Source organism: Empidonax traillii, unplaced genomic scaffold, assembly GCF_003031625.1.
Source record: "Empidonax traillii isolate 1590-97213 ecotype Southwest subspecies unplaced genomic scaffold, ASM303162v1 scaffold56:size2478089, whole genome shotgun sequence".
Classification (NCBI taxonomy): Eukaryota; Metazoa; Chordata; class Aves; order Passeriformes; family Tyrannidae; genus Empidonax; species Empidonax traillii.
Genome location: NW_020955249.1, coordinates 232,472 through 251,168, shown reverse-complemented (window position 1 = coordinate 251,168; position 18,697 = coordinate 232,472). Strand labels below are relative to the sequence as shown.

General features: G+C 40.5%; 1 protein-coding gene across 5 annotated transcripts in view; it reads left to right on the top strand.

The window, feature by feature from the left end:
- Positions 1–18,697, top strand: part of DNAL1 (dynein axonemal light chain 1) — a 38,018-nt gene that overhangs the window by 4,885 nt on the left and 14,436 nt on the right. The window contains exons 1-8 of one of the 5 annotated variants that reach the window (XM_027879601.1): positions 3,384–3,471; positions 6,067–6,105; positions 9,028–9,137; positions 9,822–9,877; positions 12,136–12,191; positions 13,390–13,516; positions 13,914–14,063; positions 15,746–17,213. In XM_027879601.1, coding sequence (XP_027735402.1) covers positions 3,469–3,471; positions 6,067–6,105; positions 9,028–9,137; positions 9,822–9,877; positions 12,136–12,191; positions 13,390–13,516; positions 13,914–14,063; positions 15,746–15,801 — 597 coding nt within the window. In that variant the 5' untranslated portion in view covers positions 3,384–3,468 and the 3' untranslated portion in view covers positions 15,802–17,213. Of the gene's footprint in view, positions 1–3,383; positions 3,472–6,066; positions 6,106–9,027; positions 9,138–9,821; positions 9,878–12,135; positions 12,192–13,389; positions 13,517–13,913; positions 14,064–15,745; positions 17,214–18,697 lie in introns of those variants that run through there. The other 4 variants (XM_027879598.1, XM_027879600.1, XM_027879599.1 and 1 more) reach the window with 4 other exon arrangements.

Below are 18,697 nucleotides of genomic sequence, written 5' to 3'. Positions count from 1 at the left end.
TGATGTTTTTGAAGCTCTGGATGACCCAACCAATCCTGCTAATTCTCCTTGCACGATCCCCATTGAAAAAGCAGAAGGACACTTTCTCTTAGTGGTAGGGGAAGATGATCGGATGTGGAAGAGCTCCTTATATGCTGACCTGGCAATCAGGCGTCTACGCCAGCATGGGAAGGAGAACTTTGAACTCTTGAGTTATCCAGGAGCAGGTCACCGAATTGATCCTCCTTCTACTCCATTTTGTCACGTAGCTATGGATCGTGTTTTGGGGGTACCTGTTCTGGGGGGTGGAGAGAGCAAAGCACACGCCCATGCACAGGAACACTCCTGGGGAAAGATTCAGGAGTTTCTGCGCTTGCATTTGGGATGAACATTTACGCACACGCAAGCTGTTGCAGAGCTGCAAGAACTGAACTTGAGCCACCAAAATGACTGGTGAATTGGAGGGATCGACTGAGAAAAACCTTGAAATGTGAAATAACCAAATGACTACTTAGCTACAAGTATAAATCAAAAAAAAAAGGAGATTTATTTCGATCAGCCTAAGTTACTTTAACTAGGTATACAAAGGAGAAGTGAAACAATAAGCAGGCTGCACTGCCTGCTTTTGACAGCCCAAAGTGGTCGTGATATGAAGAAAACAGTATCCGAAGGGAGTAGTAGGTACTTGCTTGCTTGCAGTATTTATGACTTGGAGAATGTTCACAGCCAGCCTGCACCCTCAGCAGTGACAGACAGGATCATCCCTGGGGAATGACGGATGATAAACTTTGACATCAGAATGATGAATGATTCTGTCTTTGAGTCCTCAGTTACCTTGGCCTGGAACTCAGATTTACAGCCATATACACCTTGGAAATATTTTCTATTTGCAGGAAGCTGGAGACCGCTATTTGCAATGAGGCTTGTATACTTAGTATACCTTAAGTAGTGGTCTTCTGGTGACACAGGCTGTTTCTTTCCAAGAAAAACCACCTGTAGCATGAGAAAATGAAGAGTACTTTTCCTGTCATCCAGGGAGAATGCCAGCATTAGCACTGTGTTGTATTGGGGTGTAACTATTTGTTGCTGTAATGTCTTGGATTGGCATTTGACACTCAGGGTATTAGGATTCTGTCAGATAGGTTAGAGCATGGCTAAATGCAGCCAGTAAGTAAGAGTTAATTACCCTTGGAACTTTTCAGTAATGATGCCAACAGATTCTGACAGCTGTTCTTAGGGAGGAAGCAGAGTTGAGAGACAGAAAACCTTGCCTGTAGAAGATTTAAACTGACTGTAAAAGCTGTCACCTTATGGCAATAATTAACTTAGAGTCATAATTCTTAAAAAAAGAACTAAACAAAAAACCCCGACCAAACTAACAGTGCCTTCCAAAAAAAACCTAAACCCAAATCTAGGATATCTTTTCCATCACTGCCTGAGACTGGTTTTATTCATCCTAGTTAATTTTTGGCTAGTACCTTATTATTCCCCACCATTCAAGTAGAAAGAAACAGCTTCTTCCCAAATGAGTTGATCTCTTCAGAGGGTCTTGCTGAAATGGTGCCAGGTTTAATGAGGACCTCTATCAAAGCAGTTTCTCCTTCCAAAGTCATTTTGTCAGACCAGTTTGAGAGCTGCCCAGGAAGATACAAAACCTTTATTTATGGTACTCAGTTTTGTTTTGCTCTCAGGGATCTTCTTTCCTCCAGTTAACCGTCATGATGCTGCTGCTCAGGTCTTACTAGCTTTCTGCAACTTATTACTCCTTATCATTTGATTAAAGTCACATGTTCTTTACACGCAATCAGTGCCAACTGAACAATTTATCCACTTTCATGATTCTTTACAAGAGAAGCTCCATCCTGCTAACTCCACACAAGATGTCTTCATACCTAGTCTCTAAACTTCCTCACCAGCTGAAGAGGCTTTTGCCAAGTCATACCTGGTGCTTGAACATCCATTAACACCAGCAGCCCCCGAAGTCCAGGATCAGAGCCTGCTGTGATGTGCTTGTTGCTGTCACTGATACTTGGTACCCTGCCTTTTCTCCAGACTCATTCCAAGTGGCAACCATAGAGGAGAGGGTTGTCTGAAGGTTTCTGTTTGTCTGTCTGCCTTGTCCTGTGCATCTTCAGTAGTCGGAGCTGTGCAAGAGCAGCACCTCCCCAAACCCTGTTTTGTCACTCTCCCAGTGCCAATACCTGTGTCTCCACACTGCAGTCCTACCTCAGCATATGCATTGCTCTGCAAGATTGCAGTCTGAAGGATCAAGAAGTAAATGTTAATTTGTAAATAAAAGCCAGGTAGGTTAAGAGTCCTCAGACTTAATTTCTAAAGGACAAGCCTTTAAAATAATTCAGTGTTAGATTTTGTCAGATATATGCAATTTGAAAGAGAGAAGTAAAACACTTTATTGAAAAGCAACCTTGTGTAAGAATTTGATGTTAGATTTTTGTTTCTGAATAGTTCGTTTGTTTGGAAAACTGAATGATAATTTGTTTAAAAAGGAGGAAAAAATAAAAATAATATCATTTTACTGTGAAGATCCTTTAATGAATGGGTCGGGGTATTCCTCAACAAAATAATTCACAGAATGGCCTGTAGAAAAACAGCCAACTTTTGCACTAGCATACTGTGTATTTACAGTTGTACCTGGGGACCAAAGACGCGTTGCTGACACTGCAGAAAACAGCTGTTTCCTGAAGCGTACATTAAACTGAGTGTCTGACTGGGGCCTTAGTTAGAGCCACATTATTTATACAGGTTTACATGCACAGAATCACAGAATTGTTAGAGTTGAAAGAGACCTCTGGACATCATCTAGTCCAACTCCCCTGCCAAGAAGGGGTCACCCAGAGTAGGATACACAGGAATGTGTCCAGGTGGGTTTTGAATGTTTTCAGAGAAGCAGCCTGTGCCAGTGCTCTGCCACCCTCAATGTTAAGAAGTTCTTCCTCGTGTTGAGATGGAACTTCTTGTGTTTCAGTTTGTGGCCATTGTCGCTGGATACCATTCTCTTGACGCCCACCTTTGAGATACTTATATGCTATTGATGAGATTCCCCCCTCGGTCTTCTCCTCTCTAGACTATTCAGGTTCAGGTCCCGCAGTCCCTCCTCATAAAAGAGATGCTCCAGACACGTAATCATCTTTATGGCCCTCCTCTGGACCTTCTCCAGTAGCTTCTTTTCTTTCCTGTAATGAGGAGCCCAGTGCTGGACACAGTAATTCCCTGCCAGGCAAAACTCCCATCACGTTCCATTGGGACTAGTGTTCAGGGGGCTGAATTAGCTGCACCGGCCACCTCCGGGAGGCCTCACAGCCGCCCTCGGGGTGCCAAAGCACCCGGGGCTGCCGCGCTGCCCAGCCGGGCCCGCACCGCCCCCGCCGCGTCCCACAAGGCGCCGCGGCCGCCGCCCTCGACGCGAGTTCCGGGCCGGGGCGTTCCCGCGCCCGTAGCAACCGGAGCGTTCGCGGTAGCAACGGCGCCATGGTGGGTCCTGCGGCGGGGGCGGGACGGAGCGGCACCGGCGGCGCGGGGCCGGTGCCGCGGGCGGTGTGTGAGCGGCGTCCCCCCGGGGCCGCTGCCGAGCCGTGCCCGGGCCGGCGGTGTCGGAGCCCTCCGCGCCGGGCCCCGCCGAGCAGCCCGGGCTCCACGGGAGCTGCCTGGGGGGCAGCGCGGGGCTCGGGGCGGCGGCTGAGGCGGGGTGGCCTGATGCTGTGCCTCGGGAAAGGGGTATTTCGGGATGGGCGAAAGAAGCGGGGAGTCGGGGGTGTCATCGTGCGCAAACCTCAGCGTCTTTAAGGCAGCAGTGTCTGCAGTCACTACAGCGATTGGCTTGTTATCGGTTGCTGTGCAATTCCGATTTCCTCTATTGAACATATAAATAAATGCTTGCAAATTAAGGCGAAGTGTCGCTGTTTTGCTTTTTCCTGGGGGTCTAAATTTTGTAAATAGTCTGTGTCCATCTGCCATGTTTAGGGAGGGGAAATACTTCTTGTTATAACTATTACAGTACAAGTGTGGTTATTTTTCCCCTTAAGGTATTTTGTTTCTTTTTTCTGCCATGTTGATGGTGACTCTTCAGGGTGACAGTTGATCACTTAGCATTTTGAGTATTTTGAGTATTTTAAGTATTATGACTTTCTTTAGTCTAAATACCTGTAGAAAATTGTTCAATATGCAGGTAGAGGAACCCTGAAAATTAACTGCTTAGAGGAAAGTTTCCTTTAGGTAATCTTGCTTGGCAGAAGATACTCTTATTTATCTACAGAAATTTCAAGTACACCTCAAAGAGAATGAAATCCCTGGCATGTGTTCTCCAAATAACCCACTGTGCTGATGTCCGTGTTTCCAGCAGCTCGGCAGAGATAAGTCAGCAGAGGTCAGGGAAGAAGCTGCTGCTTGTGCTCACATGGATCACTAGCTTTAGAGTCGAGTCCAGTTTTAGGCATGACTTAGAAGCAGATACTGGTCATATAAATCCGTTTCTGCCTTCAACACGAGTGACCAAGATCACGTACTAAAGTGCTGTACTGATTTACTGCCATAATTACAAAAACAGCAATGAAGTTCTGTCTGGAAAACCCCATTAACTGGAAGCTAGCTGTTTTTGCTGGCACATTGGTAGCTGTTAGTTGGATTGCACGAGGCTGTTGGAATGGGAACTTAAGGATGTGATCTTCTAAACAGGAGGAGGTCGTGCAGCTGTTTATCTGTGGCAGACACTGAGGAGATGATGCCTGGCACAAGTTTGCCTGGTCATCTCCAATGGAACCATGAGCTAGCTATCAGTTGGTATAGACCAGATTGAAACAAATGCCCGTCAATGGGCAGAAGCAGCTGGAACTTCTGAGGATGCCCAGTGATACACGTCTAAGTGGAGGTGTATATTGGTGTTTGAGGTGCATGCTCAGGCTCCCTGGTGTTGCTGGGTCTTGGTAGTTGCTGGGTGTTCAGTGCCTATGGCCATTTTTTATATGCAGCTGCCTCAGCTGTTGTCTTTTGCCCTGGGACCAGTGTTTCCAGTGCCAAAGTACCCAACACTAGAGCTCTGTGGTTGAGGTGGTTGCCTGTAAGATTTTGGGTGGAAGTTAGTTTGTTGGGTTTAACTTATACAGTAGGGGTTTTTTGTATATCTGGTTACCTGAAAGACTACTTTTATCCTCATGTGTAGTGCTACACATAAGAGCAACAGAGATGCCAAAACTAGAGTCCTCCTGTATTTGTACAAAGGAGGCTGTCGATCAGTTTGTGAAAGATTGGTCTCTGAAACCTTTTTAATCCAAAAGACATCTTGGAATATGTTTAGTGTTTAGAGAATCATTAAACATGTTGTTTTTATACTACTGTTTTGGATATCTTCATGTGGTTTTACAAGACTCTGATGTGAGACAGCAAAGTTGGAGTTAGTGTCAACAGAAAGTTGGTCAGTGGGTCAGTCCCTAAAAAGCCTTGTGCAGCAGCTCTCAGATTTTTCCAAACTGAATAATATGTTCAAACTCAATAATATTTCACAAAACATACGTGTTCACGTCGTATGATGCAACTCTATGCAAAGCACTTGGAAAACAACGCCAAATATAAACAATCCAGATTGCTCTTTAGTTTTGGCAAGATATACCTCATTTTCCTCGGTGAATCTGAAGAGGCTGTATCATTCTGTCTGCTTACAGGCTTGCTGTCAAACAGGAAGTTGCTAATGCACAATAGAAAGTGGGAGAGTTTAAGAGCGTTAGACCACAGTTTTCAGTGCAGTGGCTTCTTATGCCTTTGAATGGAATTTCACCACCAGATCTAACAAGCAGTGTCCCATGGGGCAGAGAGTAAGATCAGGAAGATAATGTTGTGACATTAAGCCCATCTTTTGCTTCTGAGAATGCTGCCAAGTATCTCAGAAAACAAAATTATGGGACCCTAAGGGGTTCCAGCTTCTTTATCTCAGCTGACTCAAGACAATACAGGAAAGTGGTAGAAGGGGATAGACAAGCAGGATAGGGAGAGAGAAGGGAGAGGAAATAGGTTTGCAGTGAACAAGCCAGTTATAAATTTGCAATGAATATTCACTTAAATTTGTTTCATTTTTAGGCCAAAGCAACAACTATCAAAGAAGCTCTAGCCAAATGGGTAAGTACTAGAACAGTGTCTAGCTGTCTTTGCAGTACTCTGTGGCATGGGGTTTGACTGTATTCACCTAAATTTGTTTTTCAGACATTGTAGGAAATACATTTGCTTGAAACATTTGCTTTAAGAAGTTTCACAAAGTAAAATGATGATTGCTGTTGTATAATACCTTCTGTTGGATTTTCTGTATGTTCTTGTTAAATTGATATGATTGGTAAAGATGAGTCTGTTTTGCTTTCCTGCCTCATTCTGCTGCATATGCATTGGCGTGAAGCTACAAAGGGACTTAAAGTTGGAGATGTCTTATGTTTTAATTATGCTCTTCTCACTTTACCTGACAGTAGTGCTTCCCACAGAATAAAGAAGTATGAAATTCTTACTGTACTGAATTCAGTGAAACTTCTACATGTCTTTTGGCATATTGTCCCTCATTGTGCAAAGCTTAACTCAGAATCTGAGTTTCTTGCTTGTTTTTCTTCTTAAAGTAATGTGTTAATACAGAAGGTCATTAGTCTGGTGGTGACTGACCTGGTCTTTTAGAAAACTGTGTGTTGGCAAGGGTGTGGATGTAATTTCAAATGATGGTGTAGGATGCTCTGGGGTCAGGTTCACAGTCCAGTAAAACCAGTGAGAATAGATTAGGGCACAGAGGTGCCATCCTGGGTACATGCACTCCCCCACTATTTCTGGCCAGCTGCTAGAGCAAGGTCTCTATTTTGGTCTCTAGAAATCTGGATGTGAGACAGCATGGGCAGGTACGCTTGAAAGCCAGAAGATCTGTACTATCATCAGCTCAAGGTACTAGGCTGGAATTGAAGATTATTTTCATTTTGAATTTTAGCATTGTTTGGTACCTTGAGTATTTCAGGGGGTTCACAGTTATGTTGACATATCCCACAGACTTCACTCCTGCTCTCCTAATAGGAGCTAGAATGCAACAACTTGTGGACATTAGCATTACCAGAGGTGTGAACTGAGTGTTAAAAAAATTTGCTCTTCCTCCCTCACTCTTTCTGCCCTTCACAACCTCAGCTCTGTGTCTTCCAGCGAAGATTTATTTTCCATTTGCTTCTCTGTCACACATCTCTTAAAGATAATAGGCCTGTGTCAGTGAGTTTCCATTAATGTTAGGCATGAAGTGCTGAATTTGCTTTTCTGTTCAGGTTATTGGGGGTGGGTCTAAGTCTTCCTTTTACTATTCCTAATCTGGGTCCCACGTGACTCGTACCATTGGATCTGGTGTTGTGTTGCATTCTGGATGTTTCTCTTCCCTTTGGCATAAGGCTTTACTATGCCCTACAGCCAGCTTGACATTAGGTAAATCAAAGCAACTTTAAATCAAAGCAGCTTTAACTTAGCAAACATATAACCTGTTCTTAAAAAAGTGTGTCTGTTCTACCTGTGGTTTCTCTATGGCATATTGTGGTTGTGCAGCTGACCTTTCTTCCAGAAGTACTTGGCAATCAGGATGAATTTTCTTCCCGCAGGTGCTCACTGCTGGCCAGAGTCTGTGTTGGAAGCTCTCTCCCTTTCATGTTTTTAAGGAAAAATGTATTTTTATTTATGGTATGAACCAATAGATTAGAAACTGAGCATAAATGCAAATAGATACAAAAAACGGAAGTTTCACATTCATACAGTGACTTGGTTTATATACATATAGCCATATTCTAGCAAAACATCTGATGTGCTTATTTGCTGAATCGCTAATTATGAGTAAAAATATTATCACACTGAATTTGGACAGAATCTAGAATATAAGTAATTGTGCAAGACAACATGCTAATTTTTTATTAAATTAAGTTTCCTAAAGTATTTTTGGTTCATAAGAGGGAAAATAACATTATTAAAACCTGATCTTCTGCTGTGGGATTCTTAAAGTTTTCTGGGATACGATTAATTTCATTACAAAGTAGCCATATAAACCAGGCCACACTCAGCTATCTCTCTTTTCAGTAGCTGCCTAAAATGAGAGAGAAAACAAGAGCCCTTGTTTTGAAAGCACTGAGATTTCTCCTTTGTTAATGGACCTCCAGTCCTCCCACTGAACACTGAGTGAATTGACAAAATGCTCCCTTTGTGCTGTCAGGGAGGCAGTTGTCAAAACTGCTGCTACTCCCTAAACAGATACTTGTTCCTAGTGTTTAGCCAATAATTGCCATCACTTCAGAATTTTAAAAGATTTGATAGACTATGTTTTTAATAAACCCAGATGCTGAAGTTATTGGCCGTTTTTCTAAGGCTTTGAACTTTACTAAGTATTTTATTTAGAAAATTATCAGCCTAGGCTGTAAAAGGGAAATTCATCTTTTGCGGTATCCTCTAAAGTGTGAAATCTTCCTGCATTCTTTTTTTAATGGCTAATCACAATTTTTTTTTAGATTCTTAATTCTATGAACCTGTTGAGGTTTCCCCCCAAAAAAAACCCCACTCCCCCATGTTCAGTTTGTGTTGTGAGTTAGGTGTGAGTTTTGAGGTCTCTGGATGAAGTGGGAAGGAGATTTTTCTAGCAGAGCTTTTAAAACTGCTTCTGCTACAGATTGGCCAGGGCTGTTGTTTCCTATATGTTAGTCTCCATGGAAATACCTTAATTCTGAATTTTAAACCTCCATTTAGTTTCCATTCTTTACAACACAGGAGTCCTTAATTAAATTCGTTTAACAAACACAACTTTTAAAAAAAAAGCATATGTAATATATAAGTTCTTTTCCTATTTTGAAAATAAGCTAGCCTTCCCTTTTTATGCTACACCATCAGGAATCTTGATAAACAGGATTCAAAATGCTTTCTCTTTTCAGTAATATCTTTTAGTAGTATATTGGAATTATTTCTATAGTAATTGCTTTTGTAGTTATTTTTTAGTATAGTAATTCCTGTTAATTGCATGTAGCAGTGAGTCTCTTCCTCACCTTCTCTTTTCTTTAGGAAGAAAAAAATGGCCAGAAGGCTTCAGAGGCAAAGGAGGTGAAACTGTACGGTCAGGTTCCTCCTGTAGAGAAGATGGATGCATCTCTCTCCACACTTGTTAACTGCGAGTAAGTTCAATTAAAAACAAATTAGAAACAACATATTCTCTTCATTCTTTTTTTTAGTTTTTGTGCTGTCCACTGTGCAAATATGTATTTACTATGTTTAAGTGTAGCCTTCAAAGCAGCAGCTTTCTCTTTTTTTTTTTTTTTCCCTCAGCTGAGCCTCTCTTTCCACACACAGTTGCTCTTTTTAAGTTAGAGATCCCCGCGACTTAACTCAGAAAATGTTAGGGTAGATTATGTATTAGTATTTTTCCCCAGAAGAATGATATGTATCATATACAGGTCTGTGTTTGGAGTCTGTCAACTAACTGGCACATTTATGATCCACTCCAAAATTTATGAAAAAAAAAAAAAAAAAAAAAAAAAAGCAGGAATTTAAGCAGGACTTTCAGAAAGAGATTAGAGCCATTTTAGAAATAAACATCTATGCATTTGATAAGACCAGGCATCAAAAGGTAATCCAGTATGTCATATAGGTACCTCATGGTACTTTCTCGCAAGCTAAATAAAGTTCAAGAAGCCTTGATGGTTTGAGGACATTTTGAGTCTGTTAACACATACTGTCAGTTCACCATCTAATGAGAGAACAATAGACAATTATTTCTAATGCAGTGGTGTTTAGATGTGGAATTCTTCCAATACAGTGATCCCATATATACTGTGAATTGATTATTCTTGCTTTTAAAGGAAACTATCGCTGTCTACCAACTGCATTGACAGAATCGCCAACTTGAGCAACCTAAGTAAGTGACAAGCCAGCCTGCCATTATGTTTGTTTTCTAGTTGTTTGTTAGGATATATACTGTCTTTTGTTATATGTATCCAGCTTTATTTAGACCTATTCTTATCCTTTTTTATTCCTTCCTCGTAGAACATTACAAGTGACTGTTAGAATTATCAGTCTTACTGGAGAATGCATGCTTAGCACTAATGGGGTATCGAAACAGGTACCCCTGCACTAGCCTTGACAGTTGTCTCACAGTGCAAATTTAACAGAAAAAAACAAAAAAATCCCCTTCAATAAGCACTTCAGTACCCTCCAGTGGGCCTCGCTGTGCTACTGAATACCTCATCAGTTCTAGAGTGATGTAATGACCGTTTTCCACACTCATCATGGATATAGTCTGCAGTTCAACAACTCCACAATTGCCTTATTGCTTGAAGCAAAGTTGGAGTGTTGTAGACCTGGATGGAAAAAATGTCATTCCACTTTGCAGAGGATTGGATATACTTGGTTTCATTTTGTTCATGCTTTATAAATGGATGTGCCACCTGTCTAGAAGTAGAACTTTTCTTTCTTGGACAGCTGTCTATCAAACTCAGTGGGCTACTGACTTTGGGACAGAAGTCTTAATGGTCTGTCCTCAGGACTTTGACTCTGTGGCATGAGGCTGGCAAAGAGCTGCAGGTTTTGGGGTGGAGCTTCCAGGCTTCTCTGTTCCCATTAAAATGCCAGCGGACAGACAAGGAACCTGGAATCTTGCCCTCTCCAACTACACACCGATAGGTCTCTCAAAGAGCTTCATGAACTTAATTCTTTTCATAATATGCTCAGGCTTCAAAAAATTTGCAACTTCTAATTAGGGAAAAAATATTCCAATGGTCTTTCCAAATAACTATACTGTAATGCTTCAATTTGAGTAACTCTATCATGATGGAAAATAATTAGCCAGTTATACATAGAAGTGAAACTAATGAAATTTTTAAGTGGGATAAAACATTAAAAGCTTTTAAAGCATCTTAAATATTTATATTTATAAAAAGTGGATTCAAAGCATCCAATCTGTACGAAATACTTGATCCTAAAACTTCTAAAGCTTCTGTCTCTTAAAGGTATAGCAAATGAGGAACTCACTGTCTGTTGGCTTCTGTGAGAGGGATAGCAGTAATTATAGCTATAAACAGGGTGCTAATTATTACATACTTACTTTTGCTTATTTGAAAGAGGAAGGTGAGAAACCTCTTTAAGGATTTACACTGTTTTAAGATGGAAAATATGATTATAATGTATATACCTGATAAGGTAGTTATGTCAAGCAGATAATTCTGTGTAAATGATCGCACCCCTGTATCTGTACACGAGGTTTTAGATGACATCAACAAGTGTTAGTTTTGTGTTTTAGAGAGTGTAAATATTCCACGAGAGAGGTTTTTATTCCCTTAAAATAGATAATGTCTCAGAACAAGAGTGATAAAAAACAGTAACAGCAGTTGGAAACAATTTTAAGACATGGCTTTTTATGCAATCTGTCATCAGATTTCAAAAGCTGGGGCAAATCCATAATTTATAAATGCGAGTTATAGTAGGCATAAAATACTTTAGACTTAGTTTAAACATGAAATTTTAGACTTACTGGTTATGATTCTTTGTTTTTTGAGCATGGTCGTGTATTAAGTTGTGGTGCCTCAAAAGAAAAAGAATTTTCATCGTACCTCAACTTTTTAGTGAAAACTGATCGTCCTGTTATAGAATATTTGCCAGGTGTGGTTTTAGTAGGTATGGTTTCATCAGGTGTGGCTCCATCCCTGCATGTCTGCCTGCTAGACAAAGTTGTAATGCCTCTCATCAGACATCTGTAAGGCAGCTTTGTATTCTGCTTCTGGTACAGAAATCAAATCTACTGCCTTAAAATAAGATCAGAACTTTTGCCTGGAGGAGAAGGGATATGAATTATGTAAGATCAAAACAAGCAAGTCAGAAGTTAGAGTTAGGTGAAATAATAATCTTTATTCAGTATTTATCTGGATGGAATTTCAACTAGGTAACCTACACATGAGCAGCTTTTTATTCATGAGCATATTTATGAGTTGTCTCCTGTATCCATTCCTGCTGATCTGAGTAGTCAGGAGGTCTTGTTTCTGTAAGGTCACTCTTTCTTAAGACAGCCTGTTCAGAGGGCAGTTTGTAAGTAGAATATGACGTTTTACCTGACTTCTAGCATCTTCTTATTTTAAAAAAATCCCTGTTTATTAAAAGAATTTTTTTTTTAATCTGTTACAGAAAATTTGAGGATTCTGTCTTTGGGGAGAAATAATATAAAGAACTTGAGTGGATTGGTATGTGCTTCTTAGTATCAATTCTTCACTAACAAAATGTAATACTGTCTAGAATGTGGGGTAATTTCCCTGTGTTCATACAAGTCTTTGCTGAATTTAATAAAATTTTATTTTCTACTTTAGCTATGATCTGTTCACCCTCTTGTTACACATTGCTTCTGAATTTTCGGATAATCTTTCACTTTTTTTTTAAATTCTCTTCATGTTAGGAAATTCTGCTACACTAATTTTTCTACTTAGAAGAATTTTAGAAAGAGAGATTTTGGTATCTTTGATAAAGACGAGCAGAACTTTTACTTGCAAACTGCTGCCCATTTGTAAAGCCGTTTAAATTCCACTGGTTTTACATGAATGTAATTCCTACAGACTTTTTGCATGCAGAATTTTCTACCTGAAGATACTTAGGCTACTCTTTACTACAAATACTGGCAGTCCTATGAACACACACTTCCTCAGAGTCTGTCCCTTTTATGCTGTCTGGCACCAGGAGCTGTATGGCTTTAGCGAAGATGGTGGTAGGATTGAGTATACCAAGTAGGGGAAAACTGGTTGAGGAAAAAATTGGATCAACAATTTTGTTACATTCTAATTCAGGGCAGAAGAACTTTTTTTCAGTCAACACATTTTTAATGAATAGATAAATTATTTCCTTTCTCAAGAGATACTGTTTATTTCTTCTGCAGAATATTTCTCCTCAAAGCTATTTCCACCTTCAGAGATGCCATATCTCTTAAGTGTAAAATACACAGTCAGTGTGTAATGACTGGTTTAAAACCCCCTCTCTACTGAGAGAATTATGAAAGCAATCTCTGGCCAACAGGTACAAACATACATGCATCTGAATGAATGATTCTTTCTTATATTCCATAACATCCCTTCTAAAGCAGTTTTTGAATTACATTCACTTCATGTATGCTTTGCCCCTATACCTTGAGAACAACTACTCCAGCCAGCTACTTCTTGTTTTATTCTAATATTGCGATTTCTGTCCTCCTTACATATATTTGCATATATAATTTTGCTTTTAATTCCCATGATCATTTGTCATGCATAATTAGGGACCTGCTTAAAATGAAATGAGGACCAATATACCTTAGTATTTTTTCTCACATGAGGTGTCCTATATGGGGTGAAGAAAGTATCTGAAGAATAAGGGAGATGTACTTCTGCTTACCTGAATAGTCCTGTCCTTTTCCAGGAGGCAGTTGCTGATACTTTAGAGGAGCTGTGGATCTCATACAACTTAATTGAGAAACTGAGGGGTATCAATGTAATGAAGAAGCTGAAGGTTCTTTATATGTCAAATAATTTGGTGAAAGACTGGGGTAAGCCTTGCATCTCTACTCTATCATTTCTCCTGTAGTAGGATGAATGCATGACTTAAGTTACCAAGTAAAAATATTGCTGTATCTTACAAGGTTTTGAGTCCAACTGACAAGGCTGCAGACATGTGCAGAATCCCTAAATATCCACTCATGCAAGAGAGTAAAAATAGTTAGAATGTTGAATTTGACTTCTAAGTCCAATTAAGTTTGTGCTTTGAATCATCTTCTTGGATCTCTTTTAAAATGCATACTTGTTCTTTAACCTGATACCAGCTGGAGTCCAAGCAGTCCCTCTCCTATTGTATCCCATGCTCTTTTAAGTTTGAAAGGAATGTGTGGTGCAGATGTTCTTTCCATGTTCACAATCTGGTTGGTGTTTTCACCTTTGTGGTTGCAGCAGAGTTTGTGAGACTGGCAGAGCTGCCATTGCTAGAGGATCTGGTGTTTGTAGGCAATCCACTACAAGAGAAATATGCCTCCTCTGATCAGAAGAACAGCTGGATTGAAGAAGCAACCAAACGTGTACCAAAGTTGAAAAAGCTGGATGGTGAGTTTGGGGCATGAAGCAGTTGGTGGGAGTTAACAGCGTAATATAAGGACAACCACAGGGAAATGAATCACAACCTCAGAGATTCATCTGTGTGCTCATGAAATTAATATTCCTCTCTCCGCTCTTTGGAGTTATTCAGAAGTAGTTACTCGGGTCGTGACTGCAGGACCTTCTGAGAGTGTTTGGTGGATTTTGGAGTGTTAAGTCTAAGTGGCCTTGCAGCCTACAGTTGGGAATTACTCCGTAGTTACCCAAGTCATTTTAGCATATGACTAGTAGGGAACTGAGAGATTTTGCATTAAATAACTTAACAAGGCTTTCATCTGCCAAGTTGAATTACAGTTTTCCCAGCAAATTTGATGCACAGTTTTGCCAACAAAAGAGGTGACGTGAGGGAGTGGAGGTAGACAGGGATATGCTCTGCTTTCTTTGGATGCAAGGGCGGATTTTCAAAACTTCATGCAAGTTTCCTAAATGCATGAATATCCTCCTCCATCTGAGGATCTCTTCTCTGATCTCTTCTCTGTGGTGACCAGTGACAGAACCCAAGGGAAGGGCCTGAAGTTGTCTCAGGGGAGGTTTAGGTTGGATACTAGGAAAAGGTTCTTCATGCAGAGGGTGGTTGGGCATTGGAACAGGCTCCCCAGGGAAGTGGTCACAGCACCAAGCCTGACAGAGTTCAGGAAACATTTGGACAAATCTATCAGGCATATGGTGTGACTTCTGGGAATAGTCTTGTGCAGGGCCAGGAGCTGGACTTGATGATCTTTGTGGGTCCCTTCCAGATCAGCATAATCTGTGATTCTGTAATTTGTGAGCTATCCTCTCCTATTTAAGACACTGATATGAAAAGATACTAAACCATGTCCTGATTAGTAACTAAAAATTAGATAATTTTAAAATATATTTTTAAATACGTTCATTTCTGTTAATGGAGATGTTAGCTGTTCACTGTTATCCCATTTACAAAAGCAGTGAAGAGGAGAGCAGGACTGGTAACACTAACAAAGAGAATAGCAGCAGGGAAGGGATGTTGACGAGAGGAGACAGCTTAATTACAAGGAGCAATAGATGGGAAGTCTATTACCAGATTCTATCTAAAACTGCAGTAAAAAGAATTATTAGGAAGTGGAAGCCTGATGAGAGAATTGCACTGCTAGGAAGGATGGCCTGCAGTAGTCCATTTGTTGTTGTAGTAGGAAACCTCAAAAGATGAAACAGGGCACATATTTTTACAAGCAAAAGGTGACCTTAGTAGTATAAGGTTAGACTTACTAGCCATACTAAAACTTGGTCACGTATGTCATGGAAAGAGCAGCACAAAGTATTGGCCCCACGAGAGGGGTGATGTTGGTTTGTTAGCAGTTGAACTGATGTGGTGTATCTCCCATAGATCACTTGAGGCTGATCTTTGCAGATACTGCTTTAGTACCTTTTTATTCCCTGTTACCCAAGAAGCTGGAAAAATATCCAACAGAAGAGCTCATCACTTGAAAGCTTTTCTATTTAGGACCGGTTCAGGTATGCAGAAGTTCTTGTCGGTTAGAAACATGCAAGAAATACAACTCTTGACTCTTTCCAACAGCTTTCAGATAGATCAGCATTAACTCTGTCTTTCTCTGAATAATCTGTTCATAAATCTTTGCACATTTTTTTCTCTTTTTTTTTCTTTCTCTTAGGTACCCTAGTTGTTAAAGAAGAAGAAGAAGAAGGAGCAGAAGAAGGAGCAAACTGAAGACACTTTCTTGTTGGGTATTTGATTATTTAAGTGACTCCAGATAGCTTGGCACATATAACTTTTATATAAAATATTTGAAGAAAATCTTTGGGCCATTTTTAAAAGACCAGCTTATCTCCACAGTCTCTCACCCAAAGAGTTAGTTACCAAAAATTGGTCACACTGATTTTGTCAAGCTTATGACACTTTCTGTAGAGACCAGTGGAGCTGAGTTTATCTGCTGTTTGGCTAGCAAGAGATCTTTACCTAAACTAATATATAGCTATTTTTAATTCCTGATTAGTGGTGCTTGTTCACTCTTGGGTTATAAGAGAACCATTTTATCTTGTTAGGTGCATCTGGCCAACATTTAATTGGAAACATTGAGGCCAAAAGGATAATGTTGTAGTTTAGAGAACCTTACGAGCTTTGTTGTGTTTGATTTTGTCATGGGACTCCCTCAATGTTTTTAATATGCAAGTTAGCCTTTTTATTCCCCGAACTGTTATGCCAAACAGGCCCAGTAGTTGTGGATATACTCACAACAAAGGTATTGATCTGATGATCGTTTGTTCCTGGCCTTAAGTTTTGAAATGGGCTTCTCACATTGGAACTCAACTGCATTGCTTAGGAGGCCGTGTATAACTTATCTTATTTATTTATTTATTAAGAGGCAATGGGAATTTTTTGCATGGTTTCAGTGAGACTAAAATATCTGCTAGCTTTTTTTTTCATCTCTAACTAAGAAATTACTTCGGATTGGACTATGTGGCCTATTAGCCTGCAGCTGGTTCCTGGGTTTGGACTGGGTCACTGGTGGAGATAATCCTTTTCAGCTCTGGAATCTTCCTATAACGAAGTAGGCTGGTACTAACAGAGAAACAAACAGTGAACAGAAGACCTCAGCTTGAGGACAGAAAGGTTTGCCTTGGGGATACTTATTTTTTTATGAAAGTACAAGTGTAAGAAAAAGCACAGGTGTAAGCAGTGAGAGAAAGTGTATGTAGTCAGTGGGGAAGGTGAGGTGAGATGAGATGGAAAGTGGGCATAGGGGAAAAAAGTATTGAAGAGGTACTAAATATGCTATATTGCAGGGTAACCAGTTCTTATATGACTATTTCTAGTGAAAAGTATTAAACAGTGGTGAAGACGTGCACGATTGCACTGTGGGATGCCAGTAGTGTGATTTAAATTCTTCTCTTTGAAGAATAGATTGAGTCATCTGAGTAGATTTTTCTGCAGCTCCTTTTTGGTTTTTTTACCAAGCTTTTCTTCTAATTTGTGGTACCATCTTTGTTTAAATTCGAGTGGTGACAAGTGAACCTGCTGGTTCCAGCCCAGACATAGAAGGAGTGGAGCCAGAACACCACTCTTAATTACTTTGTTTGTGAAGGTATGGCAGGAGTAGAAATCTTGGAAGTCATGGTCAGAGACAAAAAGGTAGAATTGGCCCAGGCAACAGGGGTACTGTTCTCAAGCTCCAGGTATAATTGTAGGAGAAGAAGTGCACTATGAAGTAGATGATTACAAGACAATCACGGTTTAGTTTCAGTATATTGCTACTTAACCTGTGATTGTTAGAGGAATTCTAAAGCATTCCAGTTTAAATTGGCAATAGCTGATGAGGCTCGAGTTTGATTTAGATCTGTTACTAAAAAGAAGGTCAAGAGCACAATAGCAAAAACTGTGGACATTCTTCAGTCAGCACAAACTATTTCCAGGTAGCTGTTGTCTTGACCAGAAACTAGTTTTGTAGTTAACTAGTTCACTGGGTTTAGGTTGCAGACAACTTCATACTGGTATGTTATTTCTTTTAGAAGCATTCTCGCTTTATCATTAGTAAAGGCACCACTGACCAAGAAGCACCATGGGAGAGAGTGCCTATAGCCAACAGCCATTTCATATGGGTGTCTTCTGGAGCTAAGCCTCTCAGTTCACTTGGAGCCAACCACTCTTGGCAAAGTGGATGTGCTTTGGCAGTACAGAGCCTGTGGCACATGTGCCCCACTGACCCTGTTTGCTGGGGGGGGGCTGTGCCCTTGACAACTGTAATTGAAGTGTGGGAAAGGGTGGGTACCGCAAGCCAGAGCTTGAGTGACACTAAACTTGCCTTCTGAATGCTTCCAACAAACAGAAATGCCAAATTCATCTCTGGAGATATTTTCAGAATAGACCATGTGATGCTCTTGTCCTAGCGCTTGGCCACAAAGAAAAGTGGTTGAACCTCTGTACCTGGTCTCTCCTAGAACAACACCTGCAAGTGTGGTGTGTGTGGCTGGGTTAGCTCCTCACATGAGATGTGACAGGAGAGAAAGGGAGTGACGAACACAGGCCAAGGCCAAGAAATCCTGCTGGTTGATCTTTTAATATCCATATATGGTCTAAGTCTGTACATTTCTGAAGGCCGTGTTAGATACAGCAAATACTCTACACTTTGGCTATTTTGGGACATTCTGAGAGCAGAACAGAAACTTAAGTGTTCTGACTACATGGTGACAATTGAAATAAAACACAGCTCCATTGACAAGCCCTGAGGGCAAAAGCACGTCCTGGCTCTTGTAAGTGACCACCAGAGGCTACACCTATGGGAATCAGTTCAAGAACTGTTGTAGATGGTGGTGGAGCTGGATGTACTGCCACTGTCAGTGGCTCCTTCCACACATTTAACAGCACAAATTCTATAGTTCTTTTTTGGTGGGCTGCCTTGTAAGCACCACCAAAAGAGAAGAAAAAATTATTGAAGGAATGGAGCATCCAGTCCCAACACAATTATAACAGCAACATGAGAAACAAGATTTCCCTCACCTTTCATCCTTCATGCTGTGATAAATTAGCATATAATTTAAAACCCTTTTCATAAAAACTGTGTGTCAGTCTCAAGAAGACAATACAGTAAGAAAAGAATAAACTGTGG